At 46.6% G+C, this 24,877-nt stretch overlaps 1 protein-coding gene across 1 annotated transcript; it reads right to left on the bottom strand.

Moving 5' to 3' along the window:
- Positions 1–6,393: 6,393 nt before the first annotated feature.
- LOC136610339 (olfactory receptor 6B2-like) lies at positions 6,394–8,391 on the bottom strand. The gene is made up of 2 exons (XM_066589571.1): positions 8,331–8,391; positions 6,394–7,283 (listed from the first exon to the last, which is right to left on the bottom strand). Exons 1-2 carry the CDS (start codon positions 8,389–8,391, stop codon positions 6,394–6,396), a joined length of 951 nt encoding a protein of 316 aa, XP_066445668.1.
- Between the last annotated feature and the right edge of the window lie 16,486 nt (positions 8,392–24,877).

Below are 24,877 nucleotides of genomic sequence, written 5' to 3' on the forward strand. Positions count from 1 at the left end.
CAGGCCACGTGTCCAGCTTCGACACCCAGTAGTTGTAAGGGGCAGAGGCGTGACGGAGGACGGTCGTGCGATCGGCTACGTACTCCCTCACCATCATTTTACAGTGCTCCCGCCAACTCAGCCTTGACTGGGGACCGGTGACACAGTCTTGCTGGGGAGCCATAAAGCTGGCAAAGGCCTTGGAGAATGTTCCCCTGCCTGCGCTGTACATGCTGCCTGATCTCTGCGCCTCCCCTGCTATCTTGCCCTCGGAACTGTGCCTTCTGCCACTAGCGCTGTCGGATGGGAAGTTTACCATCAGTTTGTCCACCAGCGCCCTGTGGTATAGCATCATTCTCGAACCCCTTTCCTCTTCGGGAATGAGAGTGCAAAGGCTCTCCTTATAGCGTGGGTCGAGCAGTGTGTACACCCAGTAATCCGTAGTGGCCAGAATGCGTGTAACACGAGGGTCACGAGAAAGGCATCCTAACATGAAGTCAGCCATGTGTGCCAGGGTACCTGTACGCAACACATGGCTGTCTTCACTAGGAAGATCACCTTCAGGATCCTCCTCCTCCTCCTCTTCCTCCTCCTCAGGCCATACACGCTGAAAGGATGACAGGCAAGCAGCATGGGTACCGTCAGCAGTGGGCCAAGCTGTCTCTTCCCCCTCCTCCTCATGCTCCTCCTCCTCCTCACCGCGCTGAGATATAGACAGGAGGGTGCTCTGACTATCCAGCGACATACTGTCTTCCCCCGCCTCCGTTTCCGAGCGAAAAGCGTCTGCCTTTATGCTTTGCAGGGAACTTCTCAAGATGCATAGCAGAGGAATGGTGACGCTAATGATTGCAGCATCGCCGCTCACCACCTGGGTAGACTCCTCAAATTTTCCAAGGACCTGGCAGATGGCTGCCAACCAGGGCCACTCTTCTGTAAATAATTGAGGAGGCTGACTCCCACTGCGCCGCGCAAGTTGGAGTTGGTATTCCACTATAGCTCTACGCTGCTCATAGAGTCTGGCCAACATGTGGAGCGTAGAGTTCCACTGTGTGGGCACGTCGCACAGCAGTCGGTGCACTGGCAGATTAAACCGATGTTGCAGGGTCCGCAGGGTGGCAGCGTGCGTGTGGGATTTGCGGAAATGTGCACAGAGCTGGCGCACCTTTCCGAGCAGGTATGACAAGTGGGGGTAGCTTTTCAGAAAGCGCTGAACCACCAAATTAAAGACAAGGGCCAGGCATGGCACGTGCGTGAGGCTGCCGAGCTGCAGAGCCGCCACCAGCTTACGGCCGTTGTCACACACGACCATGCCCGGTTGGAGGCTCAGCGGCGCAAGCCAGTGGTCGGTCTGCTCTGTCAGACCCTGCAGCAGTTCGTGGGCCGTGTGCCTCTTCTCTCCTAAGCTGAGTAGTTTCAGCACGCCCTGCTGACGCTTGCCCACCGCTGTGCTGCCACGCCGCGTTACACCGACTGCTGGCGACGTGCTGCTGACACATCTTGATTGCGAGACAGAGGTTGCGTTGGAGGAGGAGATAGGTGCTTTAGTGGAGGAAGCATACACCGCCGCAGATACCACCACCGAGCTGTGGCCCGCAATTCTGGGGGTGGGTAGGACGTGAGCGGTCCCAGGCTCTGACTCTGTCCCAGCTTCCACTAAATTCACCCAATGTGCCGTCAGGGAGATATAGTGGCCCTGGCCGCCTGTGCTTGTCCACGTGTCCGTTGTTAAGTGGACCTTGGCAGTAACCGCGTTGGTGAGGGCGCGTACAATGTTGCGAGAGACATGGTCGTGCAGGCCTGGGACGGCACATCGGGAAAAGTAGTGGCGGCTGGGAACCGAGTAGCGCGGGGCAGCCGCCGCCATCATGCTTTTGAAAGCCTCCGTTTCCACAAGCCTATACGGCAGCATCTCTAGGCTGATCAATTTTGCAATGTGCACGGTTAACGCTTGAGCGTGCGGGTGCGTGGCGTCGTACTTGCGCTTGCGCTCAAACTGTGGCACTAGCGACGTCTGGACGCTATGCTGAGAGACATTGCTGGATGGGGCCGAGGACAGCGGAGGTGATGGTGTGGGTGCAGGCCAGGAGACGGTAGTGCCTGTGTCCTCAGAGGGGGGTTGGAACTCAGTGGCAGGTTGGGGCACAGGGGGAGAGGCAGTGGTGCAAACCGGAGGCGGTGAACGGGCATCGTCCCACCTTGTGGGGTGCTTGGCCATCATATGCCTACGCATGCTGTTGGTGGTGCCTCCCCAGCTGATCTTGGCGCGACAAAGGTTGCACACCACAGTTCGTCGGTCGTCAGGCGTCTCTGTGAAAAACTGCCACACCGTAGAGCACCTTGACCTGTGCAGGGTGGCATGGCGCGAGGGGGCGCTTTGGGAAACAGTTGGTGGATTATTCGGTCTGGCCCTGCCTCTACCCCTGGACACCGCACTGGCTCGGCCTGTGCCCACACCCTCACTTGGCCCTCCGCGTCCTCGGCCGCGTCCACGTCCTCTAGGCCTACCCCTACCCCTCAGCATGCTGTATTAGCAGTGATTTGATTTCACAGGCAGGAAAGAAATTGGCGCAAGGCTGCACTCAACCGTAGCTGGTTGCGTCTGATTTTTTTACGTTCTCCACGCAGCACACACGTACCCAGAGCCCTTAGGACTGACAGAGGCAGGGCAAATATACTTTTTTGCCTTTTGTTTAAAAGGATAGGCCCACTGCGTCTATTCACTGAATAATAAGTTTAATAACTGACACTGTGTTGCGGCCCTGCAAAAGTGTCACAGAACTTTACTGTTGCAGAGTTATTAACTGTGGCAGAGCAGGTATTTCCCAGGCTGGAAAGAAATTGGCGCAAGGCTGCACTCAACCGTAGCTGGTTGCGTCTGATTTTTTTACGTTCTCCACGCAGCACACACGTACCCAGAGCCCTTAGGACTGACAGAGGCAGGGCAAATATACTTTCTTCCCTTTTGTTTAAAAGGATAGGCCCACTGCGTCTATTCACTGACTAATATAACTGTGTTGCGGCCCTGCCTACACAATTCTGTGCCTGTAGTATCAATGGAGGGTGCAATGCTCTGCACCGCCGATTTTGAGAAAAAAAAAAAGCAACACAGCTAACAGCAGCCTGCACAGTACTCCACACAGTTAAATGTGGCCCTAGAAAGGACCGTTGAGGTTCTTGAAGGCTACACTCACTCCTAACACTCTCCCTGCCTAAGCATCACTTCTGTCCCTAATACCGGGTGCAATGCTCTGCACTGCCGATTTTGAGAAGAAAAAAAAATTAGCAACACAGCTAACAGCAGCCTGCACACACGTAGATGTGGCCCTAAGAAGGACCGTTGGGGTTCTTGAAGCCTACACTCACTACAAACACTCTCCCTACAGCAACTCCAATAGAACAGCACTTTCCCTCAGCTAACTCACAAGGCATGTGTGGCGAGCCGCGGGAGGGGCTGACTTTTATACTCGGGTGACATCTGATCGCCCCAGCCACTCACAGCAGGGGGGTGGTATAGGGCTTGAACGTCACAGGGGGAAGTTGTAATGCCTTCCCTGTCTTTCAATTGGCCAAAAAAGCGCGCTAACGTCTCAGAGAGGAAACTGAAAGTAACCGGAACACCGCGTGGTGCTCGTTACGAGTAACGAGCATCCCGAACACCGTAATATTCGCACGAATATCAAGCTCGGACGAGTACGTTCGCTCATCTCTACTAACTAACTACTTGCTCCCCCTTCCACCATGTTCCGGACAATTTACTTAAGATGGCGTCTCCATCCAAGAATGCAACCAACATGATGACGTTAGCTCCTGGAAGAAGACACCTTTTTAAATCAATATCCAATCAGCTACAGATCGTACTTCATGATGTATTAACCATGCATGCCCACTGTCTATAAAACCCTATGTAGCTTGATTAGAATATAGAAGTTTTATTTTTGCTGAACAGTGTGTTAGAGTGATTCTTCCCGTGCATGCACAGGCCTCAGCCCTTATACTTTTTATCAGGAAGGGAGCAGATATTCATTAGTTATATTAGTACCAATCTATAACACTGATAAGAAATTGAACAGTCTGTAAATGAGGCTTGTCTGTCCAAATATTGTCAGCATATAGTCAAGATTCTGTCTATCACAGCTGTCTTTTAAAACACATCTTCTATGTTCACAGATACATTTTTCCAGAGTCTCTGATTGCCTGACTTTATTTTATTTATCTATTTATTTTCCCTCTATCTCTTCCCTGCAATTTGTTTGGGATCGTTTGGCCATCTTCAATGCTATAACTTAGTAAACCTCCCACAGCTGACCTAAGATTCCTCTCTCATATGATACACAGGTCCTGGCTTTTAACAACACTCCTACACAACTACACAAGCACTTACAGTTTAATTTCCTGGTCGCAATTTTAGAGAAACGCCTTACACTGGTTTATTTCTACCCCTTACGGTACAGAATTGTATTATAGAATAGACCCCTCTCCTAACAGTCTGTAGAGCTCTCTCTGCAATTGGAAAAACTGGCTCATTGCAGGCCTTATACTACTCTCTATTAGTAGCATAACAACAAGGTACCTTATCCTGGGTGATATACTCAAATATTGTTGCTAAGTACTTCTGTTGTCATGCTTATATCTCAGACTCCATAATCAATACAGAAGGACATATACTTGGGAGCAGAGAAAAACAAATGGAACTAAACACTTCACTTTAAACATTATGCCAAATTAACATATTATCTGTCTATTACAACACCAAACTGTCTGAAGAAACCGTTTCTTTGGTCAGATACAATGTTTCAAATACATTTATATTTGCTAAATTTTCCAAATTCAATGGCTATCATCTACAGTTTTAAATCATCAGAATTGTCCGTAAATTTACAACATAGTAACTACATATTAGACATTAGCTGTTTACTGTCTGTCTTATCACGAATGTCAGTCAGAGGTTGGAGAAGATAAAGAAGAGGGGGAGAGAAACATCATGAAAACCCATGCATTCCAAAGCAGCACATAGCATATAACTTAGCTTTAGTAGTCACACAGCAAACTTTTCACTGTAGCGCTCATTCACAATCTCATCTCAGGGCAATTAAATCATATACTTTATAGCACTACAACACTCACCTCAATTGTCCAGATATTATTCAAGCATTCACATTGAGATTCCAAACTCTACCCAAAAGCATACTATTCTATCTGCTGGTTCTTTGCATGGATCAAACATGGCAGGTGTGCCCATTGTACTACAGTGCAGATGGTAAGTCACAGCCTCAGGGAAAAACAGACCCTTTGTAAGAAATCTTACTTTTATGTATAGCGCGTTGTGTCTGTGGTTTTTCCTGGTGATGTGAAAGTCACTAAATTCTTTGCTGGGGTTCGGAGTCGATCAAATGCCACTGTTAGGCAGCAAAAATGTTAGTGCAAACCAATATTTGCTATACAGTATGCTATTGGGGTCCAAATTAAATTGTTTAGAGATAAGCTGAGCTCAGGAGACTAACAATGAAACACACAGCATTGGATATGATCCAAAGTAATCTGTTTATTGAGTGACAAGTCATACTATTTATAGGGTCAAATGTTTAATTACAATATTTCAAATCTATTATAATTCATTTGTTACCATTGGTCAAACAACATAAACAAAATCAAAAATATATCAGATAAAAAATGTAACATCTAAAATGCCAACCAAACATGCGCTGGCGCAGAGTTTAACATACATGATTAACTTAATGGAACAATAAATCTAAACAATAACTTGTTTAGAGAGAATGTTTAGGAACATATATGAACAGACACGAACATGTTAGCTTGACCAGCCGGCCAGTCTAAATGCCACAGTAGCTATCCTCTGGGGAAAAAAAACCTTAGTGATTTACTCAAGGCTTATTAAATAACCACTTAATATCCATAAATCTGGGAGAAAGAGGACAAATGGAGAAATTGAAAAGAGACACAGAAGATGGCTACAGGTTTACAAAATGTTTATGCATAGGATAGAATATGGAGTCATATTCATTTCACTAACAAAAAATATAATAATTAAAAAAAAATATTCTCTCTCTCTCTCTCTCTCTCTCTCTCTCTCTCTCTCTCTCTCTCTCTCTCTCTCTCTCTCTCTCTCTCTCTCTCTATATATATATATATATATATATATATATATATATATATATTCAGACACATATAAAAAAAGACTAACTCTTTTCTACCTTCTCACACATCTCCCTCACTCTCTTCATATTCCTGCAACTTTATATCCCAGTGACAACTATATCTTTTTTTTTCCGTTTTGTAAACCCTGGGTGTGTCCAATAGTGTGACATCTGTGGCATATTTCCATAATGATTTTGTTGTTCTAACAATTTGAGACACTTACCACATGACGCCTGTAAATATCCACTTTTGGTTCATTTACAAGTTCACACGGTGATAAAGTGCTTCCTGTATGGTTTTCTTGATGTCTTTATTTCTCAGACTGTAAATAATGGGATTAATCAAGGGAGTAAAAACAGTATATAGCAGTGATACAACTTTACTTATGGAGGGTGTTTGGCCTTTTGATGGGATAATATAAACAGTGAACATAGCCCAGTAGAATATAGAGACCACAATGAGGTGAGAGCTACAGGTGGAGAAGGCTTTCTGCCTACCAGTACTGGATGGGATCCTTAAAATTGCTAAAACAATATAAGTATAAGAAACTACAATAATTGTAGTTGGCAATATTACAATTGGAATGCCGATAACATAAATAACCAAATGGATAACAAAGGTGTCTGAACAGGCCAGATTTAGTAAGGGGACCATGTCACAGAATAAATGGTCAATGATATTGGTTCCACAAAAAAATAGCTTTGCAGTTTTTATAATATAAATCAAAATAATAAAAAATCCAAGCAACCAACAGGTTGTAGTCAGAATCACACAATTTCCACTTGTCATTATGGTGGAGTAACGAAGGGGATTACAGATGGCCACATATCTGTCATAAGCCATCACAGTAAGAAGAAAACATTCAAATGATTCAGAGGCACATAAAAAATATAACTGAGTAATACAGTTAATAAATGTAATAGTCGCCCCATTGTTCAGCAGGATGTGGAGCATGTTGGGGACAATATCAGTGATCACCAAAATGTCACCAAAAGACAGTTGTGAGATAAAGAAGTACATTGGAGTGTGGAGGGTCTTGCTGGTGGACACCAGGGTGATGATCAGGAGGTTCCCACATATTGTCCCACAGTAAACCACCAGAAAAAGAAGGAACAGCGAATATCTTAAATATTGGCTGATTTGAAATCCTAAAAGGAAAAATTCAGTGGTGGAAGTCAGATTGTTCTCCTGTGTGTAGAATGAATAATAGTTACACTACAATAAACCAAAAACAGCGAAATACAAAAGTTGTAGAGTTACAAATTCAGGCTCTAGTCATAACTAAATCAATGTATTTTACTAAATGCAGCATATTGTTATCTACTTTACATTTATAATTAAGCAAGCTACAAAGTAATTGAACTCTACAATTGGTAATAAAAATTATAATTCCATGTTTTTGGATAATTTTGTATATATAGTAGAAAAGTGAAATGGTAGTCTAAAAGAGTAAAGAAGATGAAAGAAATTCACATTTTTAATTAGAAAACAATAACAATGCATTTGTCTTTTTTTCAAGTCAATATTTTTAAGAAAATTAGAGATGAATCCAATCATTGTGTATTATTAATTAGAGGTTACTTACAATACTTACATCAGATATTTCTTTTTTCTTAATATTCATTTTCAAATTTCTGTATTAATTTTATCGAATCCTAGTTAATTTCTGGAAAACATGTCCCAAAGGAAATAGATAACATCACAGTCATGTTTTGTCAGCCGTAAAAACATGAATATGAAACACAAATGGTTTAAATCTACATATTTATATACTAACGAGAAGGCAAGGTGTCTGATACAACAAGTCTTGGGGGATTTTTTTTTACTGCCTCATGAGTCCCATTTTTTTAAAAGCAATTAAAGAATATAAGAATGAAATTATAATTAACAGCTTGTTTTCAATAATATCCAAACCTAAGAATTGGGTTTTCAAAATGTATTATGTACTGAGGTGCATTGGAGCACATTTTTCGATCCTGTCATCTCAAGCAGAGAAACTCCTCTACCTAGGATCAGTCCTCTCCAATATTAAACCTTCTGGTGACATTGTTCCTTTCTGGTTCCCAGGTCACTGTGGCAGCCTTTTTGCACTCTGGGTCGCTGGGAACTTCTTGCAGCAGGCAATGGTGGACCACTATCCTATCCCTGTCTGATGCATTGAGATCCTTGGTGGTCACTACCATCAATGGAAGCACCTTGCTGGAGACCATTCATTTTGTCACAGAACCACTGGAACTGAAGATTGGTGATCTTCATTTGGATAGATTATCTCTGTTGTTACTTTCTGGGGTGACCCGTCCTTTGCTAATAGGGCTGCCTTGGCTACAGCAAAACAATCCTACTATGGATTGGAGGACTGGAGAACTGTTATGTTGGGAAACATCATGCTATACCCAGTGCTTGCACTCAGTTCAGCAACCTACTGTGCTCCAGAATCTCCAGGGCATGCCAGAGACCTACTGCAGGTTTGTGGGAATTCCCAACAAGGAGGCAGAGTGTCTAGCACTTCATTGTGCATATTACTGCCATATTAAGATCGTACCAGGTTCGCTACCCACTAGAGGCAGGTATATCCCCCTGAGCGGCCGGGTTCTTCTTTGTTAAAAAGAAAGATGGGTTACTCTGTCCTTCTATTGACTATCAGGGTGTGAACACAATTACCATTAAGAACAAACATCAACTACCTTTAATCTCTGAGTTATTTGACCATCTGCGAGGTGCACAGTTCTTCACTAAGCTCAGTCTTCAAAGAGTAGAGATGAGCGAGCACCAAAATGCTCAGGTGCTCGTTGCTCAAGTCAAACTTTTTGTAATGCTCGAGAGCTCATTTCGAGTAACGAACCCCATTGAAGTCAATGGGCGACTCGAGCATTTTCTATGGGACCGATGCTGTGCATAGGTCATGACTTGTCAAACACAAGAAAATATCAGAGAGTCATGGAAACACCACAGAAACGGATAGGGAAGGGCAGAGGCAACATGCATGGCTGAATATGAGGCTCCCAGGTCCCACTATTAACCTCTTAAGGACACGGCCTATTTTGGCGTTGAGGACCAAGCGATTTTTGGTATTTTTCCATCTCCATTTTTCAAAAGCCATAACTTTTTTATTTTTCCGTCGACGTGGCCATATAAGGGCTTGTTTTTTTGCGTGGCGAGCTGTAGTTTTTATAGGTGCCACTTTTGGGTACATACACTATATCGTAAAACTTTTACTATTTTTTTATGATAACGGAGAGAAAACGCATCAATTCTGACAGATTTTTTTTTTTTTACAGCGTTAATCATGCAGCATACATGACACACAAAATTTTTTCTGCGGGTCGGTACGGTTACAACGATACCAAAATTGTTATATTTTTTTTTAGGTTTTTACAGTTTTTTGCAATAAAAAGCCTTTTTTTTGGAAATCCTTTTTTTTTTCTCTATAGCTGCATTCAAAGTCCTGTAACTTTTTTATTTTTTTATGTACAGAGCTCTATAAGGGCTTATTTTTTGCGAGACGAGCTGTAGTTTTTATTGGTACCATTTTGGGGAATGTACGTTTTTTTATCACTTTTATTGCATTTTTTGTGAGGCAAAATGCTAAAAATTAGCATTTTGCCTCTGTTTTTTAGCAGTTTTTTTTATGCTTTTTGTTGTACAAAATAAAAAGCATGTTCAGCTTTTTGTACACGTCGTTAGGGACGCGTCAATACCCAATATGTGGGGTTTTAATTTTTTTAACCTTTTTTTATGCTAATATTAGAAAAAGCATAAAAAAGGGTTTTTTTTACATTTTTTTTTTACATTTTTCTTTTTTTTACACTTTTCTTTTCTTTTTTTTACACTATTTGAGTCCCTCTGAGGGACTTGCAGCACTGTGCCTATGATCGCTGTCATAAGGCATGGCAGAGCTACTTATACAGCGATCATAGGCATTGGCAATACAGGACGCCAGTGTCTGGCGTCCTGTTGCCATGGTGACAGACCGGGCTCTAGCGATGACATCGCGAGAGCCGGCCGGAGACACAGAGGGATCGCGAACTCTTTCCCTACTTAGATCGCAGCAGGGAAGGGGTTAACAGCGATGCCCCCCCTGCTGTTGCAGCGGGACGCCGGCTGTGACTGACAGCCGGCTCCCGCTGCGGGATAGCGCGAGGTCAGTCATGATCTCGCGCTATCCCGATGACGTAGCGGTACGTCATTTTGTGCGAAGTACCAGGCTCCCATGACGTACCGGTACGTGATGGAGCGGGAAGGGGTTAAGCCAATATGGGGGCAAAAGTCTGGCATCACCCCCTAACAATTTACTTGCGACAAACCCTCATTAGCAAGGCACATGCATTGGCACATCTTAGCTAAGCACCATACTACCTGCAAACAAGAACAATCACTGCCTGCAGGTGACACCGATGCCTCTTCTCCTGGGTTACATGCTGGCGTTGTTGTCCAACCTCCCCGCACAACCCTGCGACAGCTGGACGCTGCGCTGAGAGACATTGCTGGATGGGGTCGAGGACAGCGGAGGTGAGGGTGTGGGTCCAGGCCAGGAGACGCTCGTGCATGTGTCCTCAGAGGTGGGTTGGATCTCAGTGGCAGGTTGGGGCACAGGGGGACAGGCAGTGGTGCAACCCGGAGGCGGTGAACGGCCTTCGTCCCACCTTGTGGGGTGCTTGGCCATCATATGCAAGCGCATGCTGGTGGTGGTGAGGCTGGTGGTGGTGGCTCCCCGGCTGATCTTGGCGCGACAAAGCTTGCACACCACTGTTCGTCGGTCGTCTGCACTCTCAGTGAAAAACTGCCACACTTTTGAGCACCTCGGCCTCTGCAGGGTTGCATGGCGCGAGGGGGCGCTTTGGGAAACAGTTGGTGGATTATTCGGTCTGGCCCTGCCTCTACCCCTGGCCACCGCACTGCCTCTTCCAACCTGCCCTGCTGATGCCCTTGCCTCCGCCTCTGAAGACCTGTCCTCAGTTGGCTTATCACACCAGGTGGGGTCAGTCACCTCATCGTCCAGCGGCTCTTCCTCCGAATTCTCTGTGCGCTCCTCCCTCGGACTTACTGCCGTTACTACTGCCTCACTGATAGACAACTGTGTTTCATCATCATCGTCCTCCTCACCCACTGAAAGCTCTTGAGACAGTTGCTGTAAGTCCCCAGCCTCATCCCCCGGACCCCGGGAACTTTCCAAAGGTTGGGCATCGGTCACAACAAACTCCTCAGGTGGGAGAGGAACCATTTTTTCCCAATCTGGGCAGGGGCCCGTGAACAGTTCCTGGGAGTCTGCCTGCTCCTCAGAATGTGTCATTTTCATGGAGTGAGGAGGCTGGGAGGAAGGAGGAGCAGCAGCAAGAGGATTCAGAGTTGCAGCAGTGGACGGTGTAGAAGACTGGGTGGTCGATACATTGCTGGATGCACTTTCTGCCATCAACGACAGGACCTGCTCACACTGCTCGTTTTTTAATAAAGGTCTACGACGTGGACCCAAAAGTTGTGATATGAAGCTGGGGACCCCAGAAACATTCCTCTCTCCTAATCCAGCAGCAGCCGGCTGCGATTCACCGGGACCAGGAACTGGGCCTATGCTCACACCCTCACGTGGAACTCCGCGTCCTCGACCTCGTCCACGTCCTCTACACCTACCCCTACCCCTCAGCATGGTGGATTAAGAATCGAGCAGACACTGAGTGGTGTAAAAATTTTTGTGATTATTGCCGCGCAGTTGGTGGCTGCCAGCGGTTATATAACGCAAAATGAAGCCAGAGATAAATTATAAGGAAGGATGCAAGCAGGACTAGCTGTACAATATGCAATTGTGATGCACCTGAAGTCCCACAGGCCACGCTGTCAAATGCACTGGGTCATAGGTAGCCGTAAAAACGATTTCTTTTTTAAAATATGTTTTTTTCAATGCAGTGCAGGCTATGCAGCGTGTATGGGACTTTCCCTCTATGGGTGTCTGTCACCGTACACCGTGCAGGCAGCTGACGGCTAACACAGAGCGGTGTAAAAAATTTGTGGTTTATTGGCGTGCACTTGGAGGCAAACAGCGCTTACGTTACACTAACTGCACCCAGAATAAAATTTAACTAAAGGCTGCACGCAGGCCTTGCCGTGTACTATGTAGTTTTGATGCTCCTGAAGTCCCACTGGCCACGCAGTCAAATGCACTGGGTCACAGGTAGCCGTAAAAAGGATTTCTTTTTTAATACCTGTTTTTTTTCAATGCAATGCAGGCTGTACAGCGTGTATTGGACTTTCCCTCTATGGGTGTCTGTCACCATACACCGTGCAGGCAGCTGACGGCTAACACAGAGCGGTGTAAAAAATTTGTGGTTTATTGGCGTGCACTTGGAGGCAGACAGCGCTTACGTTACACAAACTGCACTCAGAAAAAAATGTAACTGAAGGCTGCACGCAGGCCTAGCTGTGCAATACTGAGGTACTACATCTCCCAGCAGCCACGGAGTAAAATGCACACGGTCACAGGTAGCCCTAAGAAGGACCGTTGGGGTTGTTGTAGACAGGATTCTACACTACCACTGTCCCTGCCTCACCAGCACTCCCTCTATACTATGTAGTACAGACTGCAGCCTGAGAATGCTATAGCCTGCACGCCCGATATACAAAAAAAAAAGAGCAAAACTGCTCCCAGCAGCCACTACAGTAATGCACTAGGTGAGCTGTGGCCCTAAGAAGGACCGATGGAGTTCTTGTGGACGCTAACACTCTCCCTATAGCAGCAGCACTCTCCCTAATCTCTACCAGCGTGCGTCTGTGGCGAGTTGCGGGCGGGCCCACTTTATATACTCGGCGGTCACTTGATCTCGCCAGCCACTCACTGCAGGAGGGTGGGATAGGGCTGGAACGTCACAGGAGGAAGTTGTAATGCCTTCCCAGCATGTCTATTGGCCAGAAAATGGCGCAAATCTTTCAGGGAAGGAAATGGAATTGACCCGAACACCGCATGGTGCTCGTCTCGAGTACCCTAATACTCGAACGAGCATCAAGCTCGGACGAGTACGCTCGCTCATCTCGAATTGGCTCACAAAAGTTCCTCCTGCTCAGGCTCACTAGAAGTACACCATAAGCGCTCAGTCACACGGGCGTTTTTTCGTCCGTTTTGTAAACGCGCTTGCAATCTGCAGATATACATACCCAATGCTTTGCAATGGGATCGGTCACATGGCAGTTTTTTATGCGGATGGGCCGATGATTATATGACACAACAATTTGCAGAACGCATGTAACTGCGTTCTGCGCAAATCATTTTTTTGTATACGCGCTCAATGGGGCCAGCGGCAGCAGCGCCGACCCCATTGAGAACATATACTAAAGATTGTTCTCCTCTGCCACAGCTTTAAGGGCTCCCACCCACTAGCGTTTTTTTCTCCACTGCGCTGCGAGAGTAAGTGAAAACTCTCACAGAGCAGTGCGAGAAAATCGCTGCGACAGTCTTTTCAATGGGGGCAGCGGCAGCAGCGCTAGCCCCATTGAAAAGATATGAAGGATGCCGCAGACTTCTGCCATAGTTGTGACAGCTGTCACAGCTGTGGCAGGAGTTTCCTTCATCCCTGCGGGGGCCTGCTGTCAGTCACTGTATTATTTGTGCCAGATAGGTAAAACACGGCGATCGGACGACTTAGTGCACCCATAGTATAGACAGACCCCTGTGACATTCCTGTAGCAAAGGTATAAACAGACCCCAGTAACATTTCTGTAGCAAAAGTATAGGCAGACCCCTGTAACATTTCTGTAGCACAAGTGTAGGCAGACCCCTGTAACATTTTTGTAGCAGAAGTATAGGCAGACCACAGTAACATTTCTGTAGTAAAAGTATAGGCAGACCCCAGTAACATTTCTGTAGCAAGAGTATAGGTGAATTCCTGAAACATTAGTGTACCATGAGTGTAGGTGAAGTCCGGAAAAATTAAATAGATAACAGTATAGGCGAGGGCCAGAAAAATTTGTGTACCAAGTGTACAAGTGTACCCCTGAAATAATTCTCAAACGAGAGGGCAGGTGAAACCCAGAAATAATTTTTCAAGATACAGCTTGCTGTTGCTTAATTTGCAACAGAGCCTAAAGACAGCCCTGTGAAACAAATTGTTTTCTCTTTAAAGGAGATGTCTCGAGGAAGCAGTTAAATTTTTTTTTTGCCCAGTCCCCCCCATTAAGCATACATAACTAAGCCCCCCTGTAAATGACATTTCTAGCTGGTTCGTACTTACCGTTCCAGCGTTTCAGCAACTTATAAAAGTTTCCTCAAGATGGCCGCCGGCTCTTTCCCCGTCGCTCGCTGCAGCCCGACGTGCGCGCTCCCGAGACGCCGCCAGCTGTGTCTCCATGGCAACCGGACGCATCGCAGCCGCCGACCAGACGCCCCGCAGCCGCCGACCAGACGCCCACCGCCAGGCAGCAGGTAACCGGCGCTAGCCCCCGGCTCCCCAGCGCTAGACCCTCAGCCCAGGTGAAGGCCCCGGAGCCCAGCGACAGCCCCCCCATCGCAGCGACAGCCCCCCCATCGCAGCGACAGCCCCCCCGGCCTAGCGCTAGTTCCCCCATCACAGCGGCAGCCCCCCCCCCCGGCCTAGCGACAGCCCCCCCATCGCAGCGACAGCCCCCCCGGCCTAGCGCTAGTTCCCCCATCACAGCGGCAGCCCCCCCCGGCGCAGCGACAGCCCCCCCCCGACAAATCACTTACCTGGGAGGCTTCTCGGGGCTGCTGGGCTGGGCTGGGCTTCTCCGCTGGGCAGCTCCACTTTCTGCACCTTCCTCTAACAGAGGATGGTACAGAATGGCCGCTGCAGCGCGCTCCCGAGCAGTGACAGCTCGTCTGCGCATGCGCAGAAGAGCTGTAGCGGGGAGCACACTGAAGCGGCTCGTGCTGAATGGAGAAGACCGGACTGCGCAAGCGCGTCTAAAAAAGCAAGCTGCCAGCGAATTTAGACGGAACCATGGAGACGAGGACGCTAGCAACGGAGCAGGTAAGTGGAATAACTTCTGTATGGCTCATATTTAATGCACGATGTACATTACAAAGTGCATTAATATGGCCATACGGAAGTGTATAACCCCACTTGGTTTCGCGAGACCACCCCTTTAAGTATCAATACTTTTGAAACTTTGAAAAATTGTAAAAAAATTGTAAGCAGAGCATTTTGGGCTGCAGAAAAATTGACAGTTCAGCGTGAAGACATGATGTTTCAGGAGTAGGAGTAGGAGGAATAATATCCGAGAGTGATTGACAAAGCTAATTCCCCATTTTTTTACGGTGATAGAGAAGAATGCTTGTATCCGCGGTTGCAGCGAAAATAATCTTTAGGTACCGCTGCTCTCCGGTGGTAGAGAAGAGAAGTCTGGGGAAATCCAGGCTTTGTTTATCTTTATGAGTGTAAGCATGTCGGCACTGGCAGTTGACAAGCGGGTACGCTTATCCGTGATGATTCCCCCAGCTGCACTAAACACTCTCTCTGACAAGACGCTAGCGGCAGGGCAAGCCAGCACCTCCAGGGCGAACAGCGCTAGTTCGTGCCACGTGTCCAGCTTTGACACCCAATAGTTGTATGGAGCATAGGCATCATGTAGGACAGTGGTACAATCGGCTACGTACTCCCTCACCATCTTTTTACAGTACTCCCTCCGACTCAGCCTTGACTGGGGAGTGGTGACACAGTCTTGCTGGGGAGGCATAAAGCTGGCAAAGGAATTGGATAGTGTTCCCCTGCCTGTGCTGAACATGCTGCCTTATCTCTGCGCCTCCCCTGCCACTTGGCCCTCGAATCTGCGCCTTTTGCTACTAGCGCTGTCAGATGGGAAGTTTTGCATAACCTTTTCCACCTGGGCCCTGTGGTATTGAATCTCATACCCCTTTCCTCTTCGGGAATCAGAGTGGAAAGGTTCTCCTTATACCGTGGGTCGAGAAGGGTGTACACCCAGTAATCCGTGTTGGCCAGAATGCGTCTAACGCAAGGGTCATGAGAAAGGCAGCCTAACATGAAGTCAGCCAGGGTACCAGTACGCAAGACATGGCTGTCCTCACTAGGAAGATGACTTTCAGGATCCTCCTCCTCCATAGCCCATGCACACTGAACAGATGAGAGGCAAGCTGCATGGGTATCCTCTGAAGTGTGCCTAGCTGTCTCTTCCCCCTCCTCCTCCTCCCGCTCCTCCCCCCTCCTCCTTCTCCCGCTCCTCCCCCCTCCTCCTTCTCCAGAACGCGCTGAGATATAGACATGAGGGTGGTCTGGCTATCAAGCGACATACTGTCATCCCCCGTCTCCTGTTCCAACCGCAAAGCGTCAGCCTTTATGCTTTGCAGCAAACTTCTCAGCAGGCATAGAATCAGAACGGTTACGCTAATAATTGCAGCATCGCCGCTCACCATCTGGGTAGACTCCTCAAATTTTCCGAGGACCTGGCAGATATCTGCCATCCAGGCCCACTCCTCAGTAAAGAATTGGGGAGGCTGACTACCACTACGCCGCCCATGTTGGAGTTGGTATTCCCCTATTGCTCTACGCTGCTCATACAGCCTGGCCAACATGTGCAGCGTAGAATTCCACCGTGTGGGCACGTCGCACAGCAGTCGGTGCTCTGGCAGATTAAACCAATGTTGCAGGGTCCTCTTGTCACCTAAGCAGATTAGTTTCAGCATGGCCTGCTGACGCTTGCCCACCGCTGTGCTGCCGCACCATGTGATACCGACTGCTGGCAACGTGCTGCTCACACTTCTTAATTGAGAGGTAGAGGTTGCGTAGGAGGAGGAGGAGGAGGAGGGGGAGGGTTAAGAGGAGGTGGAATAAACCACCACAGATACCAGCACCAAGTTAGGACACACTATTCTGGGTGTGGGTAGGACGTGAACGGTTGTAGGCTCTGACTCGGTCCCAGCCTCCACCAAATTCACTCAATGTGCCATCAGGGAGATATAGTGGCTTTGCCCGGCAGTACTTGTCCACGTGTCCGTGGCTAAGTGGACCTTCCCAATAACCGCGTTGATGAGGGCACGATTAATTTTGCGGGAGACGTAATGGTGTAGGGCTGGGATGGCACACCCTTAGAAATAGTGGCAACTGGGTACCAAGTAGCGCGGGACCGCTGCCGCCATCATGTTTTTAAAAGCCTCCGTTTCCACAAGCCTGTACGGCAGAATCTCCAGGCTGATTAATTTGGCAATGTGCACGTTTAAAGCTTGTGCGTGCGGGTGTGTGGTGGCGTATTTGCGCTTTTGCTCCAACGCTTGTGCTACCGACAGCTGAACGCTGCGCTGAGAGACATTGCTGGATGGAGCTGAGGACAGTGGAGGTGAGGGTGTGGGTGCAGTCTGGGAGGCGCCCGTGCCTGTGTCCTGGGAGGGGGATTGGATCTGTGTGGCAGGTTGGGGCATAGGGGAAGAGGCAGTGGTATGACCCGCAGGTGGTGAATGTCCTTCGTCCCACCTAGTGGGGTGCCTGGCCATCATATGCCTGCGCATGCTGGTGGTGGTGAGGCTGATAGTGGTGGCTCCCTGCCTGATCTTGGTGCAAAACAGGTTGCACACCACTGTTCGTGGGTCGTCCGCGCTCTCACTGAAAAACATTGACACCTTTGAACAGCTTGCCCTCTGCGCGGAGGCTTGGCGAGAGGGGGTGCTTTGGGAAACAGTTGGGGGATTGTTCGCTCTGGCCCTCCCTCTCTTCCTGGCCACCCCACTGCCTCTTTTAACCTGCACTGCTGCTGCACTTGCCTCCCCCACTGAAGCCCTGTCCTCAGTAGGCTTAGCAAACCAGGTAGGGTCAGTCACCTCATTGTCCAGCTGCTCTTCCCCCGAATTCTCTATGCGCTCCTCGCTCGGACTTACTGCCCTTACTACTACCTCACTGATAGACAACTGTGTCTCACCATCATCATCCTCCTCACCCACTGAAAGGTCTTGAGACAGTTGCTGGAAATCCCCAGCCTCATCACCCGTAATCCAGGAACTTTCCAAAGGTTGGGCATCGGTCACGACAAACTCCTCAGGTGAGAGAGGAACCTGTTTTTCCTACTCATGGCAGGGACCCGAGAATAGTTCCTGGGAGTCTGCGTGCTCATCAGAATATGTCATTTTCATGGAGTGAGGAGGCTGGGAGGAAGGAGGAGCAGCAGCCAGAGGATTGAGAGTTGCAGTCCCTAAGCCGGGAGTAGTAGACTGTGTAGAAGACTGGGTGGTCAATACATTGCTGGATGCATTTTCTGCCATCCACGACAGGACCTGCTCACACTGCTCTGTTTGTAATAAAGGTCTACCACGCGGACTCATAAATTGTGATATGAAGCTGGGGACCCCAGAAACTTGCCTCCCTCCTGATTCCGCAGCAGCCGGCTGTGATTCACCTGGACTAGGAACTCGGCCTGTGCCCATACCCTTGCTTTGCCGTCCGCGTCCACGTCCTCGACCCTTACCCCTGCTCCTCATCATGGCAGATTAAGAATAGGGCAGGGCCCAAATAAATTACCCCACTATACAGCACTGACAACTGGGCCTTAATTCACAGCACACAGAGACTTGTAGATAGTGAAGGCTCTGTGCTGTGACTTGAAAAATGTAACCCGCTGTCTTGCGCTGATACCTAGGGGTAATTTACAGCTCGCAGAGACTTGTAGATAATAGAGGCTGTGTGGAGTGGGAGAAGACTCTAAAGGCAGTGGATAGTGCTGGTAAATGAGGCAATCTCAACTCCACCAACGGAAATGGTATTGTGAGACGCTCTGTACAGCGACTGAGCTGAAATACTGTGCAGTGGCCCCAGTAATATTACAGTACTGTTTAGCAGTGAGATCGCTGGCTAATTCACGGCAGACAGAGAATGGAGTAAATGAGGTAGTTCACAGCAGGCTAGAAATAATTTGAGTGCACTTTCTTGGTGAGAGCGGTAAACTATGGCACTGCAGCCAGAAAAAAGTCTAATTGAAAGGCTGCAAACAGGCCTAGCTGCGTAATACAAAAATGGAAGCTCTACAACTCCCAGCAGGCCCCAAGTTAAATGCACATGGTCAGATGTAGCCTAACGAAGGAGCTTCTGTTTTTTTGCACAGAGGATAGGGACTGTATAGTGTATATCACTTTCCCTCTAGAAGTGTCTGTGGCCCAACGCTCTGCGTCTAATTCACTGCAGACACAGAACAGTATAAATAAGTTTGTTCGCAGTAGGCTAGGAATTATTTGCGTGCACTTTCATGGTGAGAGCAGTATTGTACGGCACTTCAGCCAGAAAAACATATTACGAAAGGCTGCTACAAACAGTCCTAGCTGTGTAATACAAAAATCGCAGCACTACAACTCCCAGCAGGCACCAAGTAAAATGCACACGGTCAGATGTAGCCCTAAGAAGGACCGTTGGGGTTCTTGAAGACAGGACCTATGCTAACACTTTCCCTATAACAGCAGCAGCACTTTCCCTATACTCTATATAATACACTGCAGACTAAGAACACTAAAGATGAAATGGCCTGCACAGCCCGAGATGAAAGAAGAAGAAAAAAATTGTGCAAAACTGCTCCTAACCAGCCACAACAGTAATGCACATGGTCAGATGTAGCCCTAAGAATGACCGATTGGGTTCTTGAAGACTCTAACACTTTCCCTTTATCAGCAGCAGCACTTTCCCTATACTCTGCTAGTGTGTTTCTGAGACGAGCCACGGGCGGGACCGCTTTAAGTACTCGGCATCACTTGATCTCACCAGCCACTCACTGCTGGGGGGTGGGATAGGGCTGGCACGTCACAGGAGGAAGTGGTAATACCTTCCCTGCATGTCTATTGGCTAGAAAATGGTGCTAAACATGCGGGGAAGGAAATGGAATTGACTCGAGTACCGTGTGGTGTTCGACTCGAGTAACGAGCATCTCGAGTACCCTAATGCTCGAATGAGCATCAAGCTCGGACAAGTGTGCTCGCTCATCTCTAATAGGAACCAGAAATCCTAACACCTCATTATCCAAACCTTGTGATTATACTACACTATGGGTACCACATATTCACCCGACCAGTATAGGTATCCGTGCGATATGTGGAAAACCCTGGCACCCCAATGGCGCCGTAATATCACTGTATTGGGAAGACACTTTCTTTTTATTGTCTGAGAGCCTCCTTATTAGCGTTACAGACTACAGATTGTACAGGGATAACCTGCATATATAGAAATTTCAATTAATCAATCAGATCAGAAATAGGCAGTAGTTCTTTATATTATATATTGGCCAATACTGGCTTCCAGACTCAAATACATTTCTTGTATGTATATGTTAGCAGTCTTTGTATTAATTATTTTACCCCTTATTTCTGATCAGTAACAGAATATCCAGATATAAAGACTGGTCCCCCCAAAAATCCACAACTTGATATGATTAGTTCCTCAGGTCTAATCAGACTTTTAGGGAAAGCAAAATGGTTTGAGTGTGCTAGCTGATATACAAGTTATACTCTATTGTTCCCCCAGTCAACAAATTTAACCCCTGGGCCACAAAAAGCAGACATGAAGATTTTAAATTGATTAATATTCTGGCCCAGTGTCTGATAACCCCAAACCTGTCATACTGAATATCTGGAAGAAATTTGGAGGATTAAGTGAAACGGCTGTTAGGTCTGAAATTTGCTCGGGTATACTGCTCTAGAGTGACAGTGTGGTGTAGCTCGTCGCTGAAGTAGAGTGCTGTAATCATCACGAGCAAGCGATGGGATGACCCTAGTAACGAGTATCCTCCACAGTATCCTATGACTGGTATTGTTTAATGCTATTTTGTCCTAAGTGTGTAACTGGGCTTATGTTGGTATAAATGAGGGTGGTTGGGGTCTAAAAAACCATGATTTGAAGTTAAATTGTTAGACCGCCACCCCATTATGCCATGTTGATCTGAGGTCTTGGTTTTCCAACTTAACGTCCATTACCCAGTTGAAGAGAGGCTGGGATTGTCTCTGAGGAGCAGGTGTTAGCAAGTTAACATAGTATTGAGAGGAAGAATACTGAAGAAGGCCTGGCCTTCCTTTGTCTTTACTTCAAAGCACATGAAACAAATGCCATCTTGTAATGGCAACTATCTTACTTTAACTTCTGTCCCTTCTTCACCATCAAAGGGCACCGCCCTGGCTGTGTCACAGATGATGTATGTTAATATGTGCAGAGCTTTGCTTGTGTCAATTGAATAAGAAATTGAAATGAATCCAATGAATTATACTGTCTTAGTAGGCAGGAATGATAGGAATTTTAAGGTACATTCTTGCTGCGGTCTGAGGTCACAAATGCACTGAACTTCATGGTGACCAGCTGCACAGTCCACTATGGCTGCTGGAAAATACATCTATGTTTGCCCAATCCCCAAAATTAATTGCTATCACATACAGTGTTAAGTAGTCACAACTGTCCGTAAATTTACAACATAGTAGTGACATATTAGATGTTAGAAGTTCACTGTCTTATCAGTGATATCAGTCAGAAGTTGGAGAAGGAGAGAGGGGGGCTAAAATATCACCAATACCCGTGCATTTCAAATACACCAGCATTTAAAATGGTGTATAACAGCTTCAGTAAATAAGGAAGATAGAATAATATCTCTTCAGTCACTCAGCAAACTTTTTCACACAATTTGCCAAAAGTAGCACTCATTTGCAATCTCATCTCAGGGCAATATAAACATGTATTTTATAACATTATAACACTCACCTCAAGACCTTTCAACTGCTACTTTTCTGTGTTGTGCCTGTTACAGGCATATCTATATGTCTGCCGTGCATCCTACTATGTGAACCGCCCCATGCTCCCGTAAGTCTCCTGTAGGCTTTCTGGTTGCCAGTTCTGTGTGTGTATATATATATATATATATATATATATATATATATATATATATATATATATATATATATATATATATATATGTCGTCCTGCATCTGTGTACTGCCAGTTCCTTCTGGTTCTGAGTTTTCTCTCCTTCAGTGATAGTCAGACCAGAGGTTCCAGCACAGGGCTGCTCTTATGAGGGCGGTCACTCTGCTTATAGGTAGGGGTCTGCCATTCTCACTGCAGCCAAGGGTCAGTTCCCCTCTCCCTGTCTACAGTCTGTCTATCTGAGGAGTCAGCCACTAATCACTCAGGGACTGTCCTTAGCTGGTCTGGTTGGTGCAGTGTATCCACAATTTTCTAAACTCCGTAAAAAACAGTAAACATTGTGTGTGGAGGATTATATGGTTCTTAATATTTATATGAGAGGGACATACTTGACCACATGGATTGATGAGAGTTAATGACCAATGTTCAGGCTGTAATGAATGCAAAATGTGTGATGCAAATATTGACTGGGGTAAAAGTTTTTACTCCTGCCTCGGAAATAGATGTGCAGATTGTAAATTTCAAATGAAAGCATGAAGAAGCATGATTATCTAAAAGTATGTAATGGGTCATCCTTCTCTTGTCCACAGAGAAGGGGGAAGTTGAGAATCTTGGGCAATCAGGAAAAGTTTTTTTTTTTCTTAAATTTGATGAGACATTGCAGATTAATAATGAATTTGTTTAAAGGATATCACATTTCCAATGTTGATAGATGTTTGTGTATTATTGTGCCCCGTTGTAACTCATGTCTCTGTTATTGGTGCTCACATCTTACAGGCCTTATCTGCATCCATCAAATTCTCACCGATTGGATCAGTACAGGTTGAGACCTCAGGTGCCAGTTCAGAAGAGTTTTACAAACTAACTGCTCTCTTGGTGTAGGCGGCTCCTGTGTTTGTCCTGACAAATTGTGGGCCACCTCCAAGACAAACATAGGGAAACTGAATATAACTCCTTATAATGGTATATCTGAAACCAGGATGCATACCCCTGGATCAACCAGTATCCCTTTAGTTTCCCACAAGAAAATGCTATTGGGGAACAAGTGGGAGACTAGGTTCAAATGTTTTTTTTTGCGCGGGATACGTTCTCCAGCAAACACTCCTCTTTTTCAGTCATGAAAAGACACAAAAAGGTCAGCTGGACACCACTGGCATGGTCTATGACCTCCGCAAGGGGAACAAGGTTACGGTTCTGGACAACCCCCTATTGACCCTCACCCATCATGACATCCAGAGCATACTCACGCAAGTGCAACCCAAGCACTTGTATCTGGCCTGTCAGATCAAGCTACAATGTGCCCTTCTCATGCCTTCTAGCATCTCTTTTTAACATTGTACTAACTTGAACCCAGCTACTCTTCTTCCAATCGAGTATCCTGGTTCAAATGGGGGAGGGGGAAGCATAGATGATCTAGGTATTGCAGATTAGCTATTTTATTTTTTTGCAACAAGATTCTGATCTATTTGAAATACAATATCAGCATGATTGTCTAGCATTGATGCAACAGGAAAATTCCGGTTTTAAAATAGTTACTGGAATCCCTGTTGACAATGCCTATTTTGAGCTTTTTGATTGTACCAGGGTTAGAATTGACATCTCCACACTGGATATGCAGTGGTCACACAAAAAGATGTCCTAAAAGCAGAAGCTCAGCCTCCACATGTCTCAGCACAAGAAGCAAAACTGAAGGCCATCACTGAGGCGTGTAGGGTGGCAGAAGGTAAGACGGCAAATATTTACACTGATTCCCAGTATGCAGTTGGCATAGCACATGATTATGGCCCTATATGAATGCCAGACAGTTTCTTATCTCAGCAGGACAACCAATTAAGAATGGTGCAGCGGTGCAGATTCTCATGGAGGCGCTACTGCTACCTGACAAAGTGGCTGTCCTCAAGGTAAAACCTCACACCAATTCCTACATTGGAGAAGGAAGAGGCAATGCCCTCGCAGAAAACAAAGCAAAGGCAGTGGCCCTCAAGCTGTGGAAGAAAGAAGAAAAGAAAATACTGACAGCACAAGTCAGAGAAAATCTTGGACATTGACAAAATCTTGGACATTGATATGCTAAGGACTTTACAGTTTTTTTTAAACAATTTCTTTTTATTAAGTTTGAGAAAAGCCAGGATATAGTGACAGATTGGCCACGCAGGGCCTACATAGATGTATAAGCAGTTGTAAATTGGTGATTATACCGTGGTATTTGTATACTTCACACGTTTATTTCGTTTCTCACTTATCCTTCACTGGCTAAGGTCCGGGTGATTTTGGGGGGGGGGGGGGGGGGAGGGTAGGTGGGGGGAAAAGGTGCAGTACGGGTGAAGTGGGGGTTAGAAGGGTTAGGTAAGTAGGGGGGGTAACAACAACAAAATAACGTAATACATGGCAAGCATATTGTTTGTTCACTCAATGGGGGTGGGAGAGAGAGTATTCTAAGTTATGCTTAGGTATCTGTTTGTTCTATTGGTTAGCTAGGTCGCTTCTGCTTTCCCGGAACCCAATCCACGGCGTCCATAGGGATGTGAACTCATCTCTCGTTCCGTTTTCCCAGGCCAGCATTTCTTCAAAACAGAATATTTGAGCTATTCTATCTAACCATTGAGCCAGCTGTGGTATCTGTTTTTCCCTCCAGTAAAGTGGGATGAGCAGCTTAGCCGCTGTTAGCAGAATAGTGGGTAGACTTTTGTTGGAGGGTCTGAATCTGTCTGTGGGCAGCCAGAGCAGAACCTCTTCTGGCCTGAAAGAAAATGACGTGTGGCAGATTCTATTAATGTATTCGGTAACCGACTGCCAAAAGGGTCTAATCTCCCTGCAGTCCCACCATATGTGTAATGCATTTCCTTTCTCGCTTTCGCATCTCCAGCATCTGTCCGAAGCCTCAGGTTTTGTTTTGCATATGGCTGTTGGGGTTC

Source organism: Eleutherodactylus coqui, chromosome 2, assembly GCF_035609145.1.
Source record: "Eleutherodactylus coqui strain aEleCoq1 chromosome 2, aEleCoq1.hap1, whole genome shotgun sequence".
NCBI classification, from domain to species: Eukaryota; Metazoa; Chordata; class Amphibia; order Anura; family Eleutherodactylidae; genus Eleutherodactylus; species Eleutherodactylus coqui.

Excerpts from the sequence above, each read along its gene's own strand:
- LOC136610339 (XM_066589571.1), bottom strand. The coding sequence starts at position 8,391 with ATGAAGATCACCAATCTTCAGTTCCAGTGGTTCTGTGACAAAATGAAT. Across the intron at positions 7,284-8,330 it reads AATGAATGGTCTCCAGCAAG|GATTTCAAATCAGCCAATAT; the intron begins GTGCTTCCATTG and ends TTTTCCTTTTAG.